Source organism: Chanodichthys erythropterus, chromosome 21 (genome assembly GCF_024489055.1).
Source record: "Chanodichthys erythropterus isolate Z2021 chromosome 21, ASM2448905v1, whole genome shotgun sequence".
NCBI classification, from domain to species: domain Eukaryota; kingdom Metazoa; phylum Chordata; class Actinopteri; order Cypriniformes; family Xenocyprididae; genus Chanodichthys; species Chanodichthys erythropterus.
Genome location: NC_090241.1, coordinates 29,723,141 through 29,748,312, shown reverse-complemented (window position 1 = coordinate 29,748,312; position 25,172 = coordinate 29,723,141). Strand labels below are relative to the sequence as shown.

Here is a 25,172-nt window from a genome sequence, read left to right as displayed (position 1 = left end):
ATATTGCTTCCGAACCTTTTTGTACCATTTTAAACAAATAATGCGATTGAATGACTAAAAATATAGTGATGTTGCTAGCAATAGAATACACATGAATGTACAAAGGTAAAAAACAAAACAAAAACGTTTTTAGATTTTGAAAGCAAGCCTTTTCATAAAAAGATCAAAATATTTGATTTAAAAAACAAAACTTTTTTTTTTTTTTTTTTAATGAATACAATATAAATACTATGAAGCACTAAAAGATTATGCCTTTTATTTTACCTTAAGCCCCACGAAAAATATAAAAAAAAATAATTCATTTTCATTATAGAATATTTTTTTTTATCACTAATCCGGACGACCAAAAAAAAAAAAGGCGTCACGTCATCGACCCTACTAAATATGCATGCTTGGAACGCCGCTTTGACCAATCAGATCACAGGACCGGAACTAACTGTTTTAGAAAGACACACCATGAGAACAGTCTTGTGCTTCAGCTTCCAGTAGCCAATCCTCATCTTTCTTCGGCAGTCGTACAGAACCACAGCCTTCGGCGCTAGGATCCAGAGGGCAGGGCTTTGATTTCTCAACTAATTTCTCTGGCAAAACACGAAACGCTCATATGCACAACTTCCTGGATAGAGAAGCGGTCCGCGCTGAATGTGATTGAAGCGACTGACTTTGTAGATGCGCGCGCGAGAGAGCCGCTGTACAGCAGAGGAACTGAAAGAGCACGAGCGTCTGAAAGTGTGTCCGGTTGGGATTAACTTGAGAATGTAAAGGACGCCACCGAGAGCAGAAGTGTGCGCGGATTGTGGGCTGCCCGAAATGTCCCACGAAACAGGCACAAGATTTGTCGCCGGTCATTAAAATCGCCTTGATCACTCTCGCAATTATTTCGGTTAGTCAAGTTAGTGTGTTTCCTTCATTGACGCTCAATTTGATCCGCCATTCCGTGTTGCTCTAATTGCGCATTTGGACATGTGGAGACTGCGAGGATCGTGTCGTTTAGGGATGTTGTGTTTGACTTTATCAGCCCTTCTCATCCAACCCATCAGCTGTCATCCCGGTAAGAGAGGCCTTTGTGGTTAATATTTTATAATCGGAACGGTGATTGTGGGAGATTTCTCTGCAAAAAGTTATGTCCAATGGGCAGGTGCATTCTTGTCGATCAGCGTCAGAGATCATAAGGCATCAAGAGTGATTGTGTATGTTTAGGGTAAATATGTGCATTGCAATGCAAACGGATCATAACTGTAGCTGCTATAATTCAGTTTTTTTAAAAGGTGCACATTTGATTGAAGGTCAGTTTCGCAGTGCTTTGTGACAGAAGTAAAGGCTCGGATGGTCTCACGGACTTGATTGTTCCCAAGGTGATGTCATCCAGGCTATGTGAAAGGTATCCAGAAACTCATAGGTTTGACTTCTATTAGTGAAATATTTTATTTATTTATTTTTATGCAATTTGTTTGTATTATTATTTTTTTTAATTAACGATTTTATTATATTTATTCCATTATTTAGATTTTTTTTTAATTAATTTTTTTATTTCTGATTTTTATATCAGGCTGGCAGATCATCTCTTGTATTCTCGTGCATGTGAAATTAATCTGAATTGTTTTTAAGAAGTTCCAGTTTGTGAGCAGATGCACTAAAATGTTTTCATCATTACAACAGCATCTTTGTGTTCCATCCATTTAAACTGTCACAGTAATTTCATTAATTTTATATTTAGTACCACTTAGATTCTACTTAAGTTTAATTGCTGTCTTAAATTAAGTTTTCCATTTTAATCAGTTTATATACAGGTATATTACAGACCTACAGACATTTTTTTTTTTTTTTTAACAGTGATTTAAAAAAAAAGTATCTTAAACCAGCATAAGTTGGTCTTGGTTTAATGGTCTCCCAACCTGGCTAAGTTGCTTTTTAGCTGCCAGCCTGACCTTTTGAAAAATACTGGCCAAGAGACCATCTTGACCAGATGGGAAGACCAACAAACATTCTTAAGCCGGTTTAAACATGTAAATAGTTGCTGTGTTCAAATTTAAATGACATATGTAGTGTAAATCTGGTTCAGTTACCATGTTGTATCAATTGGTTTTCCTAGCTACATTGAAGAGGACTCTGGAATATTCAGATTAGTAGTTGAGCAATATTACATTTGATGCCCATGAATGTGTTTTTATTCTATTCCCTAATCATCTCTGGATATATGATGTGAGAATATGATTTTGATTGCATTAATATGCCAAATTTCCCTTTTAATCTGTTGCTTTTGGACACTCTTGACATCATGTGAGCTTAATAAACATAGTGAAAAGCATCCCAAGCAAAAAGTCTGGCTGGTAATAAGGAACATGAGAACAAATTGGACAATCCAGACCTTTTTGCCACTGCCGAAACGGCATTGAAATATAGGCTTGAAAATGTGTTGATCCATTATTACTCAAAGATATTAGCCTGTGTGGGTGAGCAGATGAACTGAACATGGCGGACATCGCAACTCAATGTTTCCTTTTCCTGTCCCAGCCCTCATTAGCTTTTGTTATACAGACACACGCTTTTGTACAGATCATGTCCTTGTATTTCTATTAGCGGTATCATATTTCTATAAAGCTGACAGTGGGCTGAGATGGTCTGTATGTAGGGCAATGGTTAAATTGCAAGTTTAGATAACCTCTAATGGCAACAGCCTGTTACATCAGCTTGCATAATTTTGAATGCGGAAAAGTTATATTTGACATCAAAATCGGAGCAGATGTTTTATTCTTATTCGAAGGACCTTGAACTTTGCATTTGTTTGTTGTGCGGATTCTTCTTTTCTACTTATTCTTATTGAAGACAGGCTGGACACTGGGCATCAGGGCATTCTGACCCAAGGCCGTCCCCCATTGTCTTCACCCAAGCTTCTCAGAAATGAAAGGGCACTTCATTATTTGTTTCAGGAAGGGCTGGGACTTCCAATTATATAATTCTTTTTGTTTCTGAATTCCATTTGAATTATATATTGTTTCTGTGGCTCTGATTGTGCTTACATTGTGAGACCAAATAGCAGCTTAAATTATTCAATATAATGTCTTGATGAAAATGTAAAAATGCAGAATATCATTAAAGCTCCCCACCATGACAAACAGTGCTGGGTAGTAACTGATTATATATTAATCTGGATTAGGTAATCAGATTCCAAAAATTGAGTACTTGTAATTGGATTAAAATACATTTTAAAATGTGCTTAATCAGACTACAGTTACTTTTTTTTATTAATTACATGATTACATATTCCTTTCTAAAAAAGCCTATTACTTATATACAGGGGTTGGACAATGAAACTGAAACACTGACCAATATAGTTTTGGAAGTTTTACGCCTATATATGTGCGGCCTGGTGGCCAAACTTTACTGATTTTACATTCCATCAGCTTGAGCAGAGTGTGAAGGTTGAATTAGCAGAGCAATAGCTCAGCTGTACGTAAAATATTGCAATCCACACAACATAATGGGAGACATATCAGAGTTCAAAAGATGACGAATTGCTGGTGTGCATCTCGGTGGCTCATCTGTGACCAGGACAGCAAATCTTTGTGGTGTACCGAGAGCTATGGAATTCAGGGTAATGTCGGCATACCACCACGAAGGATGAACCACAATCAACAGGAGTAATTGTTGACACAAGAGGAAGCTGTCTGAAAAGGATGACTAAGTACTAACCCGGATTGTATCTGAAAAAAAAAACATAAAACCACGGCTGCCCAACTCACTGCAGAATTAATTACTTACCTTGAAATGTTTTCACCAAAACTGTTTGTTGGGAGCTCCACAGAGTCAATTGTCATGGTCAGGCTGCTATAGCTAAACCGTTGGTCACGTGCCAATGCCAAATGTTGGTTTCAATGGTGCAAAGAGTGCAAATCTTGGGCTGTGGACAATTTGTATTCTTCTCTGATGAGTTCACCTTCACTGACTTCCCCACATCCGTGGGAGTTGCAGTGTGGAGAAGCCCCAAAGAGGCTTAACACCAGCATGCCCAAAGTGAAGCACAGAGGTGGATCAGTGATGGTTTGGGCTGCTATATCATGGCATTCCCTACTATGCTTGATGGGCGCGTCACTGCCAAAGACTACCAAACCATTCTGGAGGACCAGAAAACATTTTTCTTTATCCAGCTTCCACTGTTCTGGAAGAGGAATGGCTCAGAATCCCTCTGGCTACTGTGAAGGACTTGTGTCTGTCATTCCCAAGACAAATTGATGCTGTATTGGCTGAATAAAGGAAGCCCTACACCATACTAATTATTGTCTAAAATCAGGTGTTTGTTTTATTGTCCAACCCCTGTATGTTTGGAAAGTCTTCTAGATTTGTGAAATTGTACACACCGACCAGCCACTATAGTCAAGTGGCTATAATTACATGGAAAATGGAGATGATTTGACCACTGGATTTACAGAAATCCTTTCACTTGTACGGAAGGTTTTCTCAACATTGCAACATCTAATCAACTCCTGACAAACTTGTGTTAGTTATTATTTTAATTATCACTTAAGGTGTGTTCACACTTGGCAAATTTGGTTCAATTAAAATGAACCCTGCGTTAGTTCATTTGAATAAGTGTGAACGCTGCCATCCGAACCCTGGTGTGCACCAAACAAGTGGACTGAAAAGATGGGTCTCGGTCCACTTCCAAACGAACTCTGGTGCAGTTCGACTGAAATATGAATGCAACATGGACCAAAGACGTGCAAACAAACCAAAAACAGGACATGATGTCACAAGATGCGACCCTAAAAAGGACAGAATGCTCAAGCATACCTGTTTTTTCTCATCATAGTTGCGATGTTGCCCATCACAGTTTGGTACAGATGTCAGAACTGTCTCCAGAGAACTGCGTCTTCTTGCAGCAGATCTTCATTTGTGTTATGGGATTCCTGCTGCTGATTTGACTCCTTTAGACATTTTATAAGCTCTTCACGAGGTCCATCATATACTATCATATGTACGCACATACAGCGAGCGCATTTAGCCCAACACACAGCATTGTTTTGGATATTCAACAAGTGCCATCGAAAAATATACATCATAAAAGCAGTTTGTGTTAAAATTGACAGTGTGAACGCTAATCAAACCAGGACTGAATGTATCATTTTCCTTTTTTGGTCCAGACCAAACAAACCAAGAGAACTGAACTACGAGTGTGAACACACCCTTAGTGAGTCATTTAATCATGTATTACTATGTCTTCGGAAGGCTTTTGTCTTTCACATATATTAAAATGCAAAATTTTATATTTACATGTGATACAGGGATTCCCAAATGTTTTTTGTCAGCTGTTTGGCCGAATATACAGTAATCAACATTTGAAGTGGATCAAAACCATTTATCAAAGTTGTCCTAAAACTTTTAACTTAGTTCTTAGGACAACTTTGATGAACTTTTTTGATCCGCTTCAAATGTCGTCAACTTTACTTGAAATCCCCCTGAGATTCAAAGTCAATAATTTAACATTTGCACATTCATGGTTCTCTGATGTCAGTTAATGATCACAAGATATGCAGATAAATAAATAAAATATCTTTCTAAAACAAACACCTTTTTTAGTAATTGTTTCATTTTGATTTGTTTTTATGTATTTTAATTGGACATTTTTATCATTTAATTAATGATTAGATTAAAATCCCCTGCAGTTCCTTCACAAACCCTAGTTTTGGAAACACTGACGTAGTGTTTAATGCACTTCAAGTTGTCGATAACAAGGAATGGAATATATTTTATTTCTCTTTGTATTTTTAAATAAATATGGTGCAAGATTTTACAAGATAAGTTAGGTCAAAACGCAAAAGTAATCTAAAAGTAATAAAACAATAGTCAGATTATATTACCTCAAATGTGTACTATACTAGATTACATTACTAACTACAAATTTCACCATGTAATTTGCAATTGGTATTGTACAACAATTTGTAAGTAATTTAACCAGCACTGAAGACGTGTGTGTGTGTGTTTTCAGCAAGGGCCATTACCACTTTTATTCGCGTGCCGCCAGTTCACATCTGAGCAGGTTTTGTGTAAAATTTAATGCACACCCTTGAGCTACACGCTTTTGGGCATTTGTAGATGTGTTTAAACCTATATCAGATGTGAAGCGGTAACTTTGAGTGTGTGCACCAGTGGGCACGTGCAAAAGAAGGTCAAAGATCTCCAATCCCTGTGGGGAGTGTCTATCATCTCTTCTGGCTGACACCACAGGAAGCTTCTGCTTGACACCAGTATCCATCAAGGGCCTCTTGTCAAAAGACACTGGATTTTTAATGCTCTACCTTGCCCTTCAGTCTTTGTTGCCGCACTCTCGCTCTCCCCTAATGAGGAGTCCTTTCCCGTGTGATTGAAAGGCAGTCGGCGCAATAAAATCAGAAAAGAAGCCCTCTACTCCTCTGCCATTCTTATCCACCCATCACCAAATCCCTGACCTGCATACAAAGTCTGTAACGCATTTAATTGAAAGCAGAGAGTAAAAAATCAATACGCAGGAAGCATTAAAAATAATGGCAAGCAGTGATCCAGATCCATATTTCATATCCACAGATGGATGTGACTTTTACATATGTCACTGGCTCACTTTAGCGTGCATTTTACAGGATTGGAGTTTTGACTGCGGGCAAGCGCTTTAATAGTGTGTTAAAGTTTTAGTTCCCAGGAAGATCACTTCTGTTGTAACATGCCTTTTAGACCCAGATATGGCTTGTTAGGCTAATAAAACACTGGCGTTTCGCCCCACAGTTTGTAATTACTTTCTGTGGTTGGAATTCAAGAATAAAGCAGTGATGATTTTACGAGACACTTTTAGATATGGATATGGTATGAATCTGCATCTGTTGTGTTTTATTCTAGGATTCTGAAAAGTGTGTGTGCTCTTATATCTGCTTTGTCAGCAGTATGTTGTCAGCAGGGGAAAGATTCAGGAGGGACGTCTCCCCTCTTCCCATCTTAGTCCTTATTTTACTCGTTTTGCATGGTCATTTTTGACATTCATGTCTATTTGGTCATGACCATCATATTTGGCATTAAATGTAAACAATTCCAAAAGCTGTACATGATATATTTAACATATTTGTAGGTATGCACAATATACAGATAAGTATATCATGTTATGCTGCTAAATATTAGGGTATGGTTTCCTTTTTAAATGAAATGAATACTTGTATTCAGCAAAGATGCATTAAATTTAAAGTGACAGTAAAGACCATTTCAAATAAATGCTGCTCTTTTTAATTTTCTTTGCATCAAAGAGTCCTGAAAAAAAAATGGATCACTGTTTCCACAAAAATATTAAGCAGCACAACTGTTTGTTTTTTATAAAATGGATAATAATAAGAATTTTTTCTAGAGTACAAAATCAGCATATTAGATTGATTTCTCAAGGATCATGTGACTGATGAAGACTGATGAAGAATAATGATGCTGAAAATTCAGCTTTTCCATCACAGGAATAAATTGCGTTCTAAAATATATTGCAAAAGACAAGTTATTTTAAATGGTAATGATATTTCAGAATATTACTGTTTTTACTGTAATATTCAGTAAAATGTCTGACTTGATTTTTGATCAAATAAATGTAGCCTTGGTGAGTCTTTATTTCTTTTTGACTGTCATAAACATTAAAAATTGGAAAAATTTAAATCTCTCTCTCTCTCTCTCTCTCTCTCTCTCTCTCTCTCTCTCTCTCTCTAATATATATAAATAAATAAATAAATATATATATATATAATATATTGCTAGGCATAGCAAGGCATGGGGGAAAAAAGCACCCTAATATCATAGTTTATACACTCGCATTTTCTAAAAATCAGAAACCACCAGTGCATAAATCAGTGCAGTGATCTTTGTCTTGAAGATATTTCTTCTTAATGATTGCAGTGTTGTGGTTCTTGAAGATGTACTGCTTTTTCTCGTAAAGTATCTTCTGTTTTCTGTTCTCCACACGAACAGCATTTTAATTAGTACTTTAAAAGATGAGGAAATGAGCATTTGTGTAACCCGCTCCCTATTTAAGACCTAGTTTTCTTGACTTCTTCACCAGCTGAGTGAGTAATCGCTCAGAGCAGATGAGATATTTACATTTTTATTGAGGTGCAGGACACAACTGGAGGCCAGGGCTCGGGTCAGAGATTCCTTAGCCACGAGCTCTCTGTGAGTCTTTTATCATATGTTTCCAATTGCCACATGCTGCGCTTTGGATCTCCTGTGTGGTTGATGAAAGGCCTTGACCTGCTGCATCCTTATATCGATTCCCAGCAGACTGTCCAATCACCCACACCAATGACACCACGAACCATGTTAAAAAGGCTTAGGATGTTAGGAATGAAAGACTGTGATGTGGTTCTGCTGGTTCATAGGCTCCTTTGATGATACTGTAGCGCATGAGCGAGCTACTTAGCTGGAAGGCGGTCTCAAATGTATCATTTTATGTGCGTGGTACTTGTATAGAATCTAATTACATGTATATTCAGCTCTGTGCAGACATATTAAAATGATAAAACTCGCAGCTATGTGTTAATAGCTGTGTTTTGTATGAACTGAGATTTTCAGAGATAATAATCTGATGGAAGTAATTGGATGTCAGTCCATGTAGCCTCTTGCCAATGATTCTGTTAATTATGCATTATTTTAAGAGAGAGGTTATATTATCTTAATATGATGATTGATTAGTGGCCTTAATAGCCTGACAGCTTCTGAAGCCTTGCAGTGGATGTTTTTCTCACTCTCTCTCACACATTCACTTTGTCCTTCTTTTTTCTTCTCACTCACTCTCTTTCCTGACCTTAATACTTATGAGATATAAAAGTATGGGAGAGTTATCTTGCCCCTCGACTTGTTGGAAGCACAGCCAAAATGCTCAGAGAAGTGGTAATTTCCTTTTCTCAGATGTATTACAGATAGTGCTGAGGTGGATGGACGTGCACAAAACACACACACTTTGTTCCCATGTGTCCTGCCTGTTCACATCCACAAAAAAACCTTTTGTAGTTTTTGAAAGCCATGAAGTCAAATGATAAAGTTCAGACATAATCATATATATATATATATATATTTATTACATATATAATATAATATAATATAATATAATATTTATATATATATATATTATATTATATTATATTATATTATATTATATAATATTATATTATATTATATTATATTATATTATATATTAAATTTATATATATATATATATATATATATAAATATATATATATATATATATATATATATAAATATAAATATAAATTATTGCGAAACTGTGTTTGTGATATCATGACATCATTGTCTCACTTCGTCTTAAACCTTCTAATCTGAGATTGTTTTGCCTGTCTTTTATACTTAGTGCTTTAGAGCAGGAAAGTCGTGTGATTTAAGAGCCGCTTTTTGAGTAGCCTTTAAATTTGATTAAGAGACTTTAGAAAACAAATTACAAGATTACAGCTTCTCTAAGGGGATAAAAACACAATCAGTCTCAACAAGCGTCACATCACTTTGACATTTTTTTGTTTTGTAAAAGCCACAAATATCACTAAATAAGTTCAAAACAACATTTTTTCCACTAAAAATGAACCATATTTAATGGAAAATTTCAGGTTTACGTCATTTTGTCCTTGTATGTTTACATTATATATGTAAGTAGCTTGAAATTTTACATTAGAGAGGCCAGAGTTCTGCAGTGCAAGGTCTAAAAGAAGTGGTTCACAAACTTTTTGACTTCAAGGCCACCATTCTCAAAGAAAATTTTGAAGACAATACACTCAAATAATTAAACAAAATAATTATAAATTATAATAACTAAATTCCATAATTTCAAGACGTTCCAATAACTGTATGTTTTTTAGTGTTCACACTTTTTATTACCAATGAATTTAAATGACTTCTAATTGTTCATGGTTTATAGTTTATTATTATTATTATCATTATTATTATTTGATCAGAAACAGCAATTTCTGCCCATTAAAATATTTTAGAGCTTTAAAATGCATAATTATGGAATTTTTCATGACTTTTTAATATTTTATTAATTTCCATTACTTTTTTGCACTTTTAAAATCCCCTCAGATCTGCATACTCCTACTAGTTTGAGGTTACTTTAAAACATTTGAGATATTCATATAAAAAAAAAAAAAAAACGACTTGCATGTATAAATTACACTTCTTCTTTTTTTTTTTTTTTTTTACAAACAAATAACACTTTAGACCAGTGGTTCTCAGCCAGATGGCCGGGGCCCATTAGGCGGCATCAGCAAATTTCCAAGGGGGTCGCAGAATGGGTTCAAATGATTTAAAATAACACAAAACATAAGATAAAACAGCTCAAATTTAAGCTGTTTCTTATTTTAATTAGTTTCTTTAACAACTGTCATTTTTATTTATGAACTGTCTTGGGAAACCTGGATTTAGTTTTGATTAGAAAGCTAGATGAAAATCAGTAGATGGAACCTTTATGGTTCTGTGATTATGTGTGTCCTTGTAAAGGTTGTTACACACTCACTCAATTGCTTGATAATTAATGGTGAAAATGTATTTGCCCTTTCCTCAAACCTGTAACATATGATTAATCCAGCTAATGGATTTGCCCAAGCTTTTGATAGACTCAGTCAGCAGAGCGTTCAGCTACTATAGCTGGTAAGACCTCAGTGTTAGCTTTGGCAGCTTTAGTGATGGCTACTGGTCTGAGAGACTCCGTCTATAGGGATCTTAATTACACTGTAATTATCTTTCACACCGGGCAGATGTTAAGGCATTCTCTGCTCTTAATAGCCTCAATGGAATTTTACATTATGCAGTATACTTTGCCATTTTCATTTTATTCATGAAGGATCACGTAATTCTCTGGTTGAACCCGACAGAGAACTCTATAAAACGGAGCTTTCTCTGTCTGCGGTGCCTGTTTAACCCTTGGCTTTTCTACACAGGAAGTTGTACTGTATTGCTGTTTAAAATAGGTCAGTCTTCTACTAAACAATGAAACAATAGGCTATCACTTGTTCCATAAATACAGGATAAAGCCAGGATGTTAGTGGTTTGCGAATACAATGTGGGCTGGCTTGCTTTGACTCCAGACTTTCATGGTGCGGGGTCCACCTTGTCCCCTGCCTTTTGCTTTAAGACTATAGATAGGATCTTTTCTTCCTTGTTGCCATTGATTTATCTTCATTGATCAAATGAATGAGGATAAATGTTTAGTACTTATGTGAGATTTTACAGATTAAGTTACAATAGGCCATCTCTGCAAATGGTGAGGCAAAGGAAGCCATTCCTGCCTTTTCTTTTTGTTTTTTAAACAGGTGTGCTATTATTTTTAAGTGATCAAATTTATGATTTTCATCTGGCTGACAAACAAACGAATAAAACAATCCCATAGACTTGCATTAGCAGAAGTTTGCATTATCAGGCAGCATAACAAGCTTGTACAGCTAAAAATAACTGGAAGCAAATGACACCGGAAGCCAGACACATTAAATTTACAAATGTCCGTGCCCGTTCTTGCATGAAAAATGAAATGGTTAGACTTGTGTTTGGGATCTTTTGAATTACAAGAAACCACCCACAACTTAGCAACCACCTAGCAACACTCTAGCAACCAGCAGTAATAGCTTAGCAACTCCCTGGAAACCACTTTTTTTTTTACCTCTGATCTTTGGCAGAACTCATTCAAAACTGTAACACAGAAACCATAGCACCCTAAAATACCCTAGAAAAATTTTTGATCACTTAAGCAATGACTGCAAATTTATTGTATTTTGTCACTCAGATATTTTCACAATTTTTTCCACTTTTTGTCTCACAGACAATAATTCAGGCAAAAAAAATCTCACAGACTTAGGCCACATCCACACGAAGCGAGAGCTTTCCCTATCCGATCTTTTTTTCCCCTCGTCTCAAGAAATATCTGCTTATTTGCATACTGTAGCCTATCATTTTTTGCTCAGAACTTTGGTAACCATTCAATAAATCTTTAAAACTACCTAGCAACATTCTAGTAACCACCTGTAATACTTTAGCTATGCAAGAAACCACTCAGAAAGCCATATTTGCAATGGCTTTGCATAATTATTATATTTTTTGCACCGATATTCTCACTATTTTGACACTTTTTTTGTGTGTGTGTCTGACATCAAATCAAAAGAGCCCACTCCCAAGTCTATGTTTTTTTTTTTTTTTTAGACAATAAGCCTTACGCCTAGTGCTCAGTCAGAACACCTAGCAGCCACTAGCAACACCATTCAGAACATCTTATCATTTGCTTAGACAATAGTGGGTAAGTTGTCAGGCATTGTGGTGAAGTTTTTGCATGGGCACCAAATTTAGTTTTTATTGTATTTTTAAGAAAATATGCATATTGCAGATGTTGCTGATGTAACTTATACTCCCTTCTAATGCCATACAAAGCTCTCATCCCCAGTCTGAAAAGAGTTTAGTAATTAAGATCTTCCTATTAAAGCGATTTCACGGTTTGTAAGCTGGTTTCACACACAATGACACATAATCTCGGGTCAGCTCTTTAACCTGACAGCTTTTTTTAGATGATCTCCACTGGGTCAACAGGCAAATGTAAACACTAACCGCAAAAATAGATTATGAAGCCGGAGCGGGAAGCAGAGGCCCAGTTAAATATAACTCAAGAGAGCTTCACGGTCGGCTCTCGATTCTTCCTTTGAAAAGCCGCTGTAACAAAAGTAGATTATATTTCTTTGTGGACACAAAAAAAAATCACTCACACGCCGAGTCATTTATCAAAGGATTGTCTGCACTAAACAAAACACCGACTGAGGGTTATCGCTGCCGTTTATTTCTCCATGCACATCAGGTGCTTTAGGTAGGGAGGAGTCGCGCATCTATTATGCTTTTCTGACCTTTTCCGCTTCTAGGTCTGTGCGTGCCATGTTTGCCCTTTGAAGACTTGCTTTGGAACACAGTGTAAATGTCCGCTGTGCCATTTAGAGATGTTTGTACCACGGATTTAGAGCTTGATCAGTAAAGGTCGACAAAGAGAGGTATTGTTAAGGAAGTTGAGTAGTGCAGATGATAGACTCACCTGCTGTGACCTGCGTGTTGAATTAGAACGTGCCTGGACCTTGAAACACGCCTCACGCTTGTTTATTTACTCTTTGCCTAACCATGCGTACATGCATATGTTGTTTAGAGTGCAATACTTTATCATGCTGTCATCAGTGCATTTATTTTTCCTATTTCACCTTTTTAAGCCTCTTAAAAATTGTTTGCACCTGAAAGCGCATGATTGCTTGCAACTGAAAGTCCATTACACTTAAAGGGAACCTATTATGCGCCTTTTTACAAGATGTAATACAAATCTTAGGTGCCCCCTGAATGTGTCTGTGAAGTTTCAGCTCAAAATACCTGTTGTAACCATGTTGTAAATGTGCATTTTTGAATGGAAGGAAAACTTGCCGTTTTCGTGCATGTATCTTTAAATGCAAATGAGCTGCTGCTCCCCACCCCACTTTCCAGAAGAGGGCGGAGCCTGTACAACTTGTGCCTCAGATACTGTGCCAAAAACTAACAAAACATCTGTTTGGTTTTGATTATCATCTCTATCGTGGTCATGCTCACATGACATTGCAGTTCTTTGTCATCATGAAAGTTTATTGTTTGCATGCGTTTTAAAGCCATATCAGTTTAAACTTCCGATATGTGGTTTTCTGAGCGCACACATCCGAAGTACGCGCACAGAAAGCTGACTGTCAGACGGCACGTCCTGTGAGTATTAAACCGATTTCTCTCGCACATTTTATTGCACTTAAACTGTCAAATACACGCAAGGTTATGTCAAAAACACACAAACAGTTGGTTATGTCTGTGAACATAAACAGTAAGGAAAGAAATTGTATGTGTACATTAGATCTGTGTATTAAAGTGACAGCAGTGAAATATGCAGTACTGTATATGCTGTTAATATGAATCAAACAACAAAAGAAAAACAGAAAATCACTCACTGCTCTTGATTAAATAACTTTAGTAGCTTACATTTCAACATTTCTTACTTAAATGCTGCCGTTAAATGCTCTAGTGAGGAGATAAACAAGGCAGACTGTGTACAGCTTCACTCAGGGGAGGAGCTAAGCTAATAGGGCTGACTCCGTGGCCAGTCGTGGGCGGGGCTACTCTTACGTAAGAGTGGGAGGAAATCATTTGGAGAGACTGCTTATGATTTATAGGGATTATAAAGAAAATAGTGGGTGGATTTTTACCATTATAGGCTGGTTGTTTACACACACTGTGGTTACACATCTGTGTTCAAACACCTTTTAAAAGTTAATTTTGCATAATAGGTCCTTTTTAAAACATATTATAGAGCCTACTTTGTATAAGCAAAAATTATAAATTATAAACAAATGCCACAACATATTTTTGTATAGTATGTGCAAAACAGAATTTGATCAGCAGTGATAAACAGTCCCAGATGTCTCTGTGTTTGATGCTAATTAATGTGAACAGTTTGTTTCTGTTTGGGTGTTGTAAAGGTTGCATGTTTTTCTATAGTTATTAAAGTGGCTAGTCAAAAATACACAGCCTGATGGAAAAATTCTTGAAATGAAATATCACTTAGTCATCGCAATACATTATGGTTGGTGAGAACCGTGTCACGACAGCATCAGCATTTTAGCGTGTCTTTATTTTAACTACGTTTATTTGTCAAAAAAGGGCCATAGTGGGTGTTTCGGCTTAATTAAACCTCTGAGTTCTCATGTTAAAGTGTGACGGGCTATTTTCAGCACGCCTAGTGGGAGTATGGGTTGTTTATGTATTATGCTGAGGAGTCCGCTGAGAAGCTTATATGTGCATGGTAACAGTAGCTTTATATTGTCCTTTTATATGTGGGTTATGGAACAAATGACCAAAACTAACTGCAATATTTAGTTCTGATAGTTTATTTAAATGGATTTTGTCCTCTATAAAGATCTTTTTTGTTGTTGTTGTTGATAGGTTTTGTTTTTAAATGGTTAGTTCACCCAAAATGAAAATGAAAATTCTGTCATTAATTACTCACCCTCATGCCGTTCCACACCTGTAAGACCTTTGTTCATCTTCAGAACACAAATTAAGATATTTTTCATAAAATCTGATGGCTCAGTGAGGCCTGCATTGACAGCAAGATAATCAACACTTTCAATGCCCAGAAAGCTACTAAAGACGTATTTAAAACAGTTCATGTGACTACAGTGGTTCAACCTTACTGTTATGAAGCGACGAGAATATTTCTGTGCACCAAAAAAAAAAAAAGAAAAAAAAGACTTTATTCAACAATATCTAGTGATGGGCGATTTCAAAACACTGCTTCATGAAGCTTCGAAGCTTAACAAATCTTATGTTTCGAATCAGTGGTTTCGAGCATGTATCAAACTGCCCAAAGTCACGTGATTTCAGTAAACGAGGCTTCATCACGTCTTAAAGGGATAGTTCTTCCCCCCCCCCAAAAAATTGATGTTTATCTGCTTACCCCCAGCGCATCCAAGATGTAGGTGACTTTGTTTCTTCAGTAGAACATAAATGATTATTTTTAACTTCAACTGTTGCCGTCTGTCAGTCTTATAATGCGTTTCAATGGTTACACAATTTATAAGAGTCAAAAAACATGCACAGACAAATCCAAATTAAACCCTGCGGCTCGTGACGACACATTGATGTCCTAAGACACGAAATGATCGGTTTGTGCGAGAAACCGAACAGTATTTATATCATTTTTTACCTCTAATACACCACTATGTCCAACTGTGTTCAGCACTCGATTCGTGAGGTCTGATCACGCTCTGACAATGGCAGTGATGTCTCGTGCATATACTTCAATGAGTGCTAGACATCACTGCCGTTGTCAGAGCGCAATCAGACCTCACTAAGCGAGTGCTGAATGCAGTTGGACATAGTGGCGTATTAGAGTTAAAAAAATGATATAAATCTCCCACAAACCGAACGGTTCGTGTCTTAGGACATCAATGTTTCATTGATGTTAGGACATCAAATTTTCATTTTTGGGTGAACTATCCCTTTAAGTGTTTCGAAATTTCAGTGGTTCACCACTGGGGAGCGTGAATTTGGCAGTTTTATAAGTTTTATCTTAAGTGTTATCTGACATAATTAGGGCCCGAGCACCGATGGTGTGAGGACCCTATTGGAATTGCTCCGTTTATTATTATTATTATTATTATTATTATTCTTCTCCAAAGTGAATCGCATTTTAGAGGGCCTAAACGTGCTCGAAAACTCACAAAACTTTGCACACGCGTCAGAAGTGGTGAAAATTTACGTCTGTTATGGGTTTCGGAATTGGGCGTGGCAAAATGGCTCGATAGCGCCATCTAACGTACAGCCCCGCTCGCTACATTACACTAGGGCTTTGAAATTCGGTACACACATTTATCAGCTCAGTACCTACAAAAAATTCTCTTGGAGCGAAATCCGAAACCAAACAGGAAGTCAGATATTTTTAAGATTATTTTTTTCTGACAGAGTTTAACTCTGAGATCTTGTCATATTTTAGTAAACTATAGTGAATAAACTAATAATGAATGAAATGTTCAAGGTGTCTGAATAAATTTTGGTTTGACTGTATATAAGTGAAATCTTAGCAAAATAAATAACCATGAGCGTGTCTAATCCGCCGCCCAGCAATACTTTAGCAACTAAATAGAAATGCATTATTTTGGAGAGTTTTGCATGGGCAAACACCTATCATACTTTCTTTATAAAATGTAAAAATTAGAGTTAGGCATGTTATTTCATCGGCAAACAACTATATTGCATACTTAAACATGGGTGGTAGATGAAACAATTGTGTTAGAGAAAACCTCACATCTGCTAACACCTGCGTGTCGTGTTTACCCATGTGTAGGTTGCCCAGGTTACCCGTTATGTTGATGTTTGTGAGTTCAGAGGCAGCAGTTCCTCTTTAATGTCATGTTTAGCTGCACTCAACTGCGTAAATGCACCTGGCATCACAATCTGCCAGTGCACATATTGCCTGTCTCTTGTATACCTTCCGCCTGATAACAACAAGCCCGCTACAGGCACACACACAGCTCACCTTTAGCAAGTCACCTTTCATTCACTTTATTTGCCATCTCCTTACCGCGTCAAATGCCAGACATGCAAACATATTTCCTCAGAGGACTGGTTTGCTGATGTGGCGCCTGCTGGCTGGTAGCTACTGTTTTAAATGCCCATGGGAAAAGACTTCAAACAAGCCTTGCGCAAGCACTAAGGTATTGAGTCCATTATTTTAGGTCGGAACCTAATGTTTACCCTTTGTAACGAGTGATGAGAAAATCATTATAGGTTAGTGTTCCCTATTCATAACCTTTGAATGGTTTCTGATAGCTTTCACAGTTGCTAATTGTCTGCCACGCCAGTACAATGCTCTACGTAGTCTGTTGCTGTCCATCAGGGATTAGACGATAAACAGACCTAGACAGGTCGCTAACCAATGAGAGCAGCTCTAATTGCTTACTAACCAATAAGAGTGGACGTAATTGCTGCAATGGAGAGAATCGACTTAGTGCAGCCACTAATTAATCTCCAAAGTAATGATGCAAGTGAGGGCAAGAGCGGAGCGAAGGATTGGAAAATCTGTTTATGCAAGAGTAGCAGCACCAGGGTGTCTTCGCCCCAGAGACCGAGTCACTTTAAGACACTTTGAAGTGAGATAAAATGAGGAATTGCACTTCAGTTCTGAGATCTGATGACTGCTTGACAGGATGCTCTGTTTAAGAGCTCACAACATATGTGCACGTAATGTGTTGAACTATACATCTGGGAATGGTTTGTTAGAGCTGTAGTTCCCTTGAAAATGAAAATGTTATCATTTATTCACCACATTTCTACATGGCAGGTAAACATTTTTGTCTCAAAGCAAAGATGCCTCAGGATAGTATGGAAGCTTGTTTCTGCCACTGAATAAAAAAACAAGAAAGTTTATAAAGTCAGGATTGTGTGATATAAACTCACAATTGAGTTATAAAGTCAGAATTGCGTGTTTATATCTCACAATTCAAAGAAAAGAAGTCAGAATTGCAGGATCTCGTAATTGCTTGAAAAAAGTCAGAATTGTGAGGAAAAAGTCTGAATTGTGAGTTTATATCTCTCAATTCTGACTTTAAAGGGATAGTTCACCCAAAAATGAAAATTTGATGTTTATCTGCTTACCCCCAGTGCATCCAAGATGTAGATTACTTTTTTTCTTCAGTCGAACGCAAATTATGATTTTTAACTGCAACCGCTGCCCTCTGTCAGTCAAATAATAGCAGTGATTGGTAACTTGAACAATAAAAGTCGAAAAAACTTCCATAGACAAATCCAAATTAAACCCTGCGGCTCGTGACGGCACATTGATGTCCTAAGACACGAAACGATCGGTTTGTGCGAGAAACCGAACAGTATTTATATAATTTTTTACCTCTAATACACCACTATGTCCAACTGCGTTCAACTTCCGGTTAGTGAGGTCTGATCGCGCTCTGACAACGGAAGTGATGTCTCGCGCTCATTGAAGTATATGGGCGAGATATCACTTCCATCATCACAATGCGTTTTTTGACCTCACTAACAGGAAGCTGAACGAAGTTGGACATAGTGGTGTATTAGAGGTAAAAATTATATAAATAATGTTCGGTTTCTCGCACAAACCGATCGTTTCGTGTCTTAGGACATTAATGTGTCGTCACGAGCCGCAGGTGTTAATTTTGATTTGTCTAAGCAAGTTTTATTTACTGTTATAGTTGAAGTTCCCATCTACTGCTATTATTTGACTGACATACTGCAGCGGTTGCAGTTAAAAATCATAATTTGCTTTCGACTGAAGAAAAAAAGTCACCTACATCTTGGATGCACTGGGGGTAAGCAGATAAACATCAAATTTTCATTTTTGGGTGAACTATCCCTTTAATTCTCGCAATTGTGAGTTTATATTAGGGCTGGGCGATATGGCTGAAAACTGTATCATGATATCAGTGTTTCATATTTTTTATGACCCATTTAAAATAAGGACCAGGAGAAAATATATTACATTTAAACATTTTTTATTTTAAACTTAACCTTCCTCTGATCATAATCCCCTCAGTTATTAAGACTGCCATGGAAAACTCAAATAATTAAAATGTAAACATAAGTCTAAAGTCACAATGAACACTTAACAATTATCTCTTAACATTTAAGGTGCAAAATGAAATAAAATGTAAGAAATGCTTAATTAAGTGTAATAAAATAGTGCAATAGTTGGTTGAATACAGCTGTGCTCCAAAGGGTGAGCGCGGCTAAGGTGGTACATCAAGTTTGTGGTATTACCAGTCTTGGCGGGGACTATGGTCTTGCATAATTTGCAGATGACATTGGTCTGACTACAGTCAGACTTATAATTTCCAAAAAACTGCCATACTGGCGAGCTGACTTTTCCTCTTTTTTTTTTTCCTCTTTCTTCCGACGAAGAATAAAAAATATCGAACGTTTTATCGAACACATTTTTTATTGATATCGTTCACGTGTCTATCGCGATACATATTGTTATCGTTTTATCGCCCAGCCCTAGTTTATATCTAGCAATTCTGACATTATAACTTGCAATTCTGAATTGTGAGTTTATATCTTGCAATTCTGACTTTATTTCTCGTAATTGTGAGTTTATATCTCGCAATTTTGACTTTATTTCTCGTAATAGTGAATTTTATCTCGCAAAAAAAGAAAAAAAGTCAGAATTGTGAGATAAAAAGTCGCAATTACCTTTTTTTTTTTTTTTTTTTTTTTAGTGGTGGAAACAAGCTTCCATAGGATATAGTCACATTAGTGAACACATTTGAAATAAAAATGGAAACATACACTACCATCAGCAAGATTTTTTTTTAAGAAATGTACACTTTTATTCAGCAAAATATATAACAACAAATAAATGCTGTTCTTCTAAACTTTCTATTCAGAATCCTGGAAAAAATATTTCACAGTTTCCACAAAAATATTAAGCAGTTTAATGTTATAAATATTAAAAACTTTTCAGCATTGCTAATAATAAGAAACATTTCTTATTCACTAAATCAGCATAACAGAATGATTTCTTAAGGTTTCAGTTCACTACTGTGTCTAATAGTTGAGCCATTCACAAGCTACAAGTTTTCACATGCAGTGTGAAAAATATGATGCACAGTTTGCTAGATGAAGTGGGCAGCACAGTTTAAGTAAAATCATTCAGCTTCATTTTATAAATCTAAATGAACTTGTTTTATTCAAGTCAAAATATGATCATTATTTATAATATTGTTTAATTAATCAAATTGACTACATTAGATTATACCAACGTAAATACTTTTCTTAAAATCGAATGAGGTATAAATAACTCCTCAAGACACTAACTGCACATTTATAATGTATTTTTGGTTCACATTTTAATTTATTTATTTATTTGTTTATTGCCGAAAACCATAACTAGATGCACTTACAAATGCACTAAACCGCTAGTCACTTCCTGACATATGATCTGCCATATGGTTCAATAAAGCAGGAAAAGAAACTCTTTAAAGTTGAGCATGAAAAGGCGTAGTGTTGTTCAGAGTTTCTTTAATTGTCTCGAAGAGACATAGGGGTCTCTCACCAGGAGGCTTTGAAACACACAGAGCAAGATAAGCAGGGTCTTTACAAAGCCAAAGGGAGAATAGCAGGGTATACCAGGCACAGCTGGGGAAACTTGTACTTTTAGGATACTGCTGCTTGAAATATTAATATGTCTGGAGGAGAAATCCTATCCTTTACGCCGCAGAATGCATCTTTCTGATGCACACCAGGAAATGTACACTTCAATACATTTGATTCCATCCCAATCGTCCCCAGCAGTCCTTGCCAACCTCTCCAACGTGTTTCATCGTAAGAAATGGAAATGCGTATATATTACATTTTATTCTTTACAGTAAGGTACTGTACAGTTCATTGTCCTTGTTATTTCGGAGCCCTGCACATGACATACAGGAAAAAAATAGTACGCTGCGCACGATTTACTAATTCTTTCCCTCGATTTGCTAAATCATGTGCATGATTTATAAAGCAAGGAAACAGATAAGTAAATCATGCTCTCAATTTAGAAAATTGAGGAAACGAATTAGTAAATCGTGCACACGATTTAGCAAATCGAGGCAACGAAATAGTAATTTGTGCACATGATTTAGCAAATCGAAGGAACAAAATAGTCAATCGTGCGCGCACTTTAGCAAATCGAGGGAACGAATTAGTAAATCGTGCACACAATTTAGCAAAAAGAGGGAACGAATTAGTAAATCGTGCATACTATTTAGCAAATAGATGGAACCAAATAGTAAATTATGTGCAAGATTTTAGCAAATCGTGGGAATGAAATAGTAAATCGTGCGCACGATTCAGCAAATCGAGAGGACAAATTAGTAAATCGTGCACACGATTTAGCAAATTGAGGCAACGAAATTGTAATTTGTGTGCATAATTTAGCAAATCGAAGGAACAAAATAGTCAGTCGTGTGCACAATTTAGCAAAACGAGGGAACAAATTAGTAGATCGTGCACACAATTTAGCAAATCAAGGAAATTAAATAATAAATTGAGCACACGATTTAGTAAATTAAGGGAAAAAATAGTAAATTGTGTGCAAAATTAAATTTTTTCCTGCATGTCATGTGTGGGGCTCCTTATATGTTATAGCTGATTTAGAATAACCCGAACAATCTCTGTCATTTAATTAACTACCGTGTTTTCTAGACAGAAACCTACAGTTAAGCTATCATTACTAGGGGTGTGAATTTGTAAGACAGTTGTGAAAATGAAGATTAAAACTATCAAGGAAAAGTTACAGTTAAACAAAGGCATATATGGTGAAAAAAAATCTCCCTTAATCTCCATGTAGATTAGATGCCCCAGAGAGCACTTTTTGTTCAGTTATCAGAAAGTCAGCTACTGCTGCTGTGAAAAGACTGTCCCTCAAAACCCTGCATGCAGAAGGAGACTTATGAAAGAAGCCACAAAGAGCCGAATAATCACTTTGAAGCAGCTACAGTAGCTGAGTTCAGTAGCTGAGAATGGAATAAAGGTGCACTAGTCAACCATATAAAGAGCTCTGTATAGCCCTGGCCTATATTTTGGATGTTGGCACAGATGGATGAATGGTTTGTGCAAAATACTGCAAGGAAAGTTGTTTATGTTTGCTATAAAATCATTAATCTTTAAGCAATACAGTGATCTCAAATATTAGGCCGAATTAATATTGTGGTGCTATTTTGCAAGCATTGAAATTTGTTTAACAACCTGAAGAAATTTGTGTAATTACTGTATACGTTTGCCACAAAAGATGCAAGCCATTGTCATTGATGATAAAAATCATAATGCTGACATTGAATGCTTATACAGTGTTTGTTGTTGTTAATAAGAATATTTCTGCATTTACATATATTAATGTAACAAGCGCTTTCATCCAAAGTTAAGCTGTTAGGCCAATATTTGCACTGACCAAACATTATAAAATCTAAAATGCTGTTACATGCTTTTTACATTTTTGAACTGCAGTGCTTTAAAATATTAAAAATCTGTACTGCTGCCCTTATTTAGTATTTATGTTTTATCTAATTACATTTTATAACAAAAATATAAACCAAAGTGTCAATTAACTTTTAAAGAATGATAGTATAAGCATATTTTTAGGCAAACCATTTCACAAAATAACTTTTCTCTAAACGCAGCTTTTCAAAAGTTTGGTAAGATTTTTTTAATGATTTTTTTGAAAGGCCAACAGTACTATTGTGGAATTTAAAAAGTTTTCTATATGAATATATTTTAATGTAATTTATTCCTGTGATGGCAAAGCTGAATTTTCAGCATCATTACTCCAGTCTTTAGTGTCACATGATCCTTAGAAATCATTCTAATATGCTGATTTGGTGCTCAAGAAACGTGTTTTATTGGAATTCTTCAGGATTATTTGATTAAAGGGTTAGTTCACCCAAAAATGAAAATTCTGTCATTAATTATTCACCCTCATGTCGTTCCACACCCGTAAGACCTTCGTTCATCTTCGGAACACAAATTAAGGTATTTTTGATAAAATCCGATGGCTCAGTGAGGCCTGCTATGAAGCGTTGAGAATAATTTTGTGAGCCAAAAAAACAAAATAATTATTTTTTTAATTAACAATATCTAGTGATGGGTGATTTCAAAACACTGCTTCATGAAGCTGCGAATCTTTTGTTTCGAATCTTCAATGGTTTGGAGTGTGAAATTCACATGATTTCAGTAAACAAGGCTTTGTTACGTCATAAGTGTTTAGAAATTTCAATGGTTAGCGTGACTTTGGCAGTTTGATTCATGCTCCGAACCACTAATTCGAAACAAAAGCTTTGAAACCTAATGAAGAAATGTTTTGAAATCACCCATCACTATAGATATTGTTGAATAAAGTCATTATTTTGTATTATTATTATTACATGTTATTTTTGGCGCACAAAAAGTATTCTCATCGCTTCATAACATTAAGGTTGAACCACTGTAGTAACATGAACTGTTTTAAATATGTCTTTAGTACCTTTCTGGGCATTGAATGTGTTAATTGTCTTGCTGGCAATGGAGGCCTCGCTGAGCCATTGGATTTTATCAAAAAAATCTTAATTTGTGTTCTGAAGATGAACGAATGTCTTACTGGTGTGGAACGACATGAGGGTGAGTAATTAATGACAGAATTTTTTTTGGGTGAACTAACCCTTTAATAGCATGTTCTAAAGAAAAGCATGATGAAATAGAATTTATATTTTTTGTAACAATGTAAAAGTCTAAACCCTTTCTAAGAAAAACGTAATGTTATGTAATGTAATATTAATTTAAAAAACTTTTCAATGGTAATACTATTAAAAAAAAATAAAAAATGTATGAGCACTTTCTAGTTGCCAAATGTTACATGGTGACTTAAGTAATTTTTAGACCATTGTAGAACAAAATTTCAATAGAGTAAAAGCCAAATTGTACTTTTCACGAAGCACTGCAGAGTATAAGCACAAATGCATGCCGATTTTAAAGTAGAAAGTTTTTCTTTTGGTTCCTTTTCTTTCAAATCATGAACTCTCACTCGACAAGTGAGAGTTAAAGAAGCCTGATAATCAAAAAGAAACTTTCTGTTTGTGAAGTATTACCTCCTACTACTACTTATTCAGAATTACAAATCATGCCGTTCTTTGGTAATTATGCCGACCGGAGCTTCAGCTGGTGTGAGTGTTTCTAATGAGAGGAGCCAAGTGCCAGGTTTTTCACAGGTTCGGAGGCCCCGCTGAGTACACTTTGAGTGTTATTATTAGTGTTATTATTACTTTTGATTACTTTATCAAGAGACACGGCATGTAAGCAGTTCTAGTGAAGCAGGCTATGGAGGTGAGATTTTCTTCCTCCACTTCACGAAGTTAAGCCAGCATTGAATATACCTGAGACAAATATAGACATAAGGAGTTGCATTACAGGCAGAGCATTTTCTAAGGTTGACAATATTGCATTGATAATGTTATGCATTTATTGTTAATGGAAAGTCATTATAGTGTCATCTGATTTATCTCTGACAGCTTCACATGTGGAAACAGAGCATCGTGGGAGCTCAGCCACTCAACGAGAGCGGAGGGCGTCTGAGGAACCCTATTGGGCGTATTCAGGTGAGTCATTCTCTACCACTAAACAATGATAATGTGTGCACAGCATCAGTAAGCAATAGCAACAATGTTTACTCAGCATAAGCCTGTGTGTCTGTGGGGAATCAACCCTATTGGGAAATTTAATGAGTATATTTCCTTTTGCAAAGCGGCAGGTGGGTTTGGTCTATTAGTTTTACATGTTTTACAGCAATAGAAGACCACTTGGTGAAATCAATTGGAAATGCTTTGTCTCAGAGAGGGAATTTTTACATAATCTATAACTCCTCCAACTCAGCAGAATCTGGGAGCAATTGCTGGATTGCTCTTATTCCGTATTTGAAGGGGTTTTATTGAGAGTTATGAAAATGAATCAATCAATGGCCTCTGGCAGACATACAGTCAATAATCGTGAACAGCAATTGTTCTTATCTCATTTCAAACTCTCTCTTTTTTTCTGCTCGTATTTCCAGCTGATCTTTTATCTTTTTATTTCTGACTTTTTTCTTCTCTCGTTCCTCTGGGCATCTG

General features: G+C 36.2%; 1 protein-coding gene across 2 annotated transcripts in view; it reads left to right on the top strand.

Annotated features, from left to right (window-relative positions):
- Positions 1-586: 586 nt before the first annotated feature.
- Positions 587-25,172, top strand: part of ca16b (carbonic anhydrase XVI b) — a 107,774-nt gene continuing 83,188 nt past the window's right edge. For both annotated transcript variants that reach the window (XM_067373111.1, XM_067373110.1), the window contains exons 1-2: positions 587-1,051; positions 24,579-24,665. In XM_067373111.1, the coding sequence (XP_067229212.1) occupies positions 964-1,051; positions 24,579-24,665 (175 nt within the window). In that variant the 5' untranslated portion in view covers positions 587-963. The remainder of the gene's footprint in view (positions 1,052-24,578; positions 24,666-25,172) is intronic.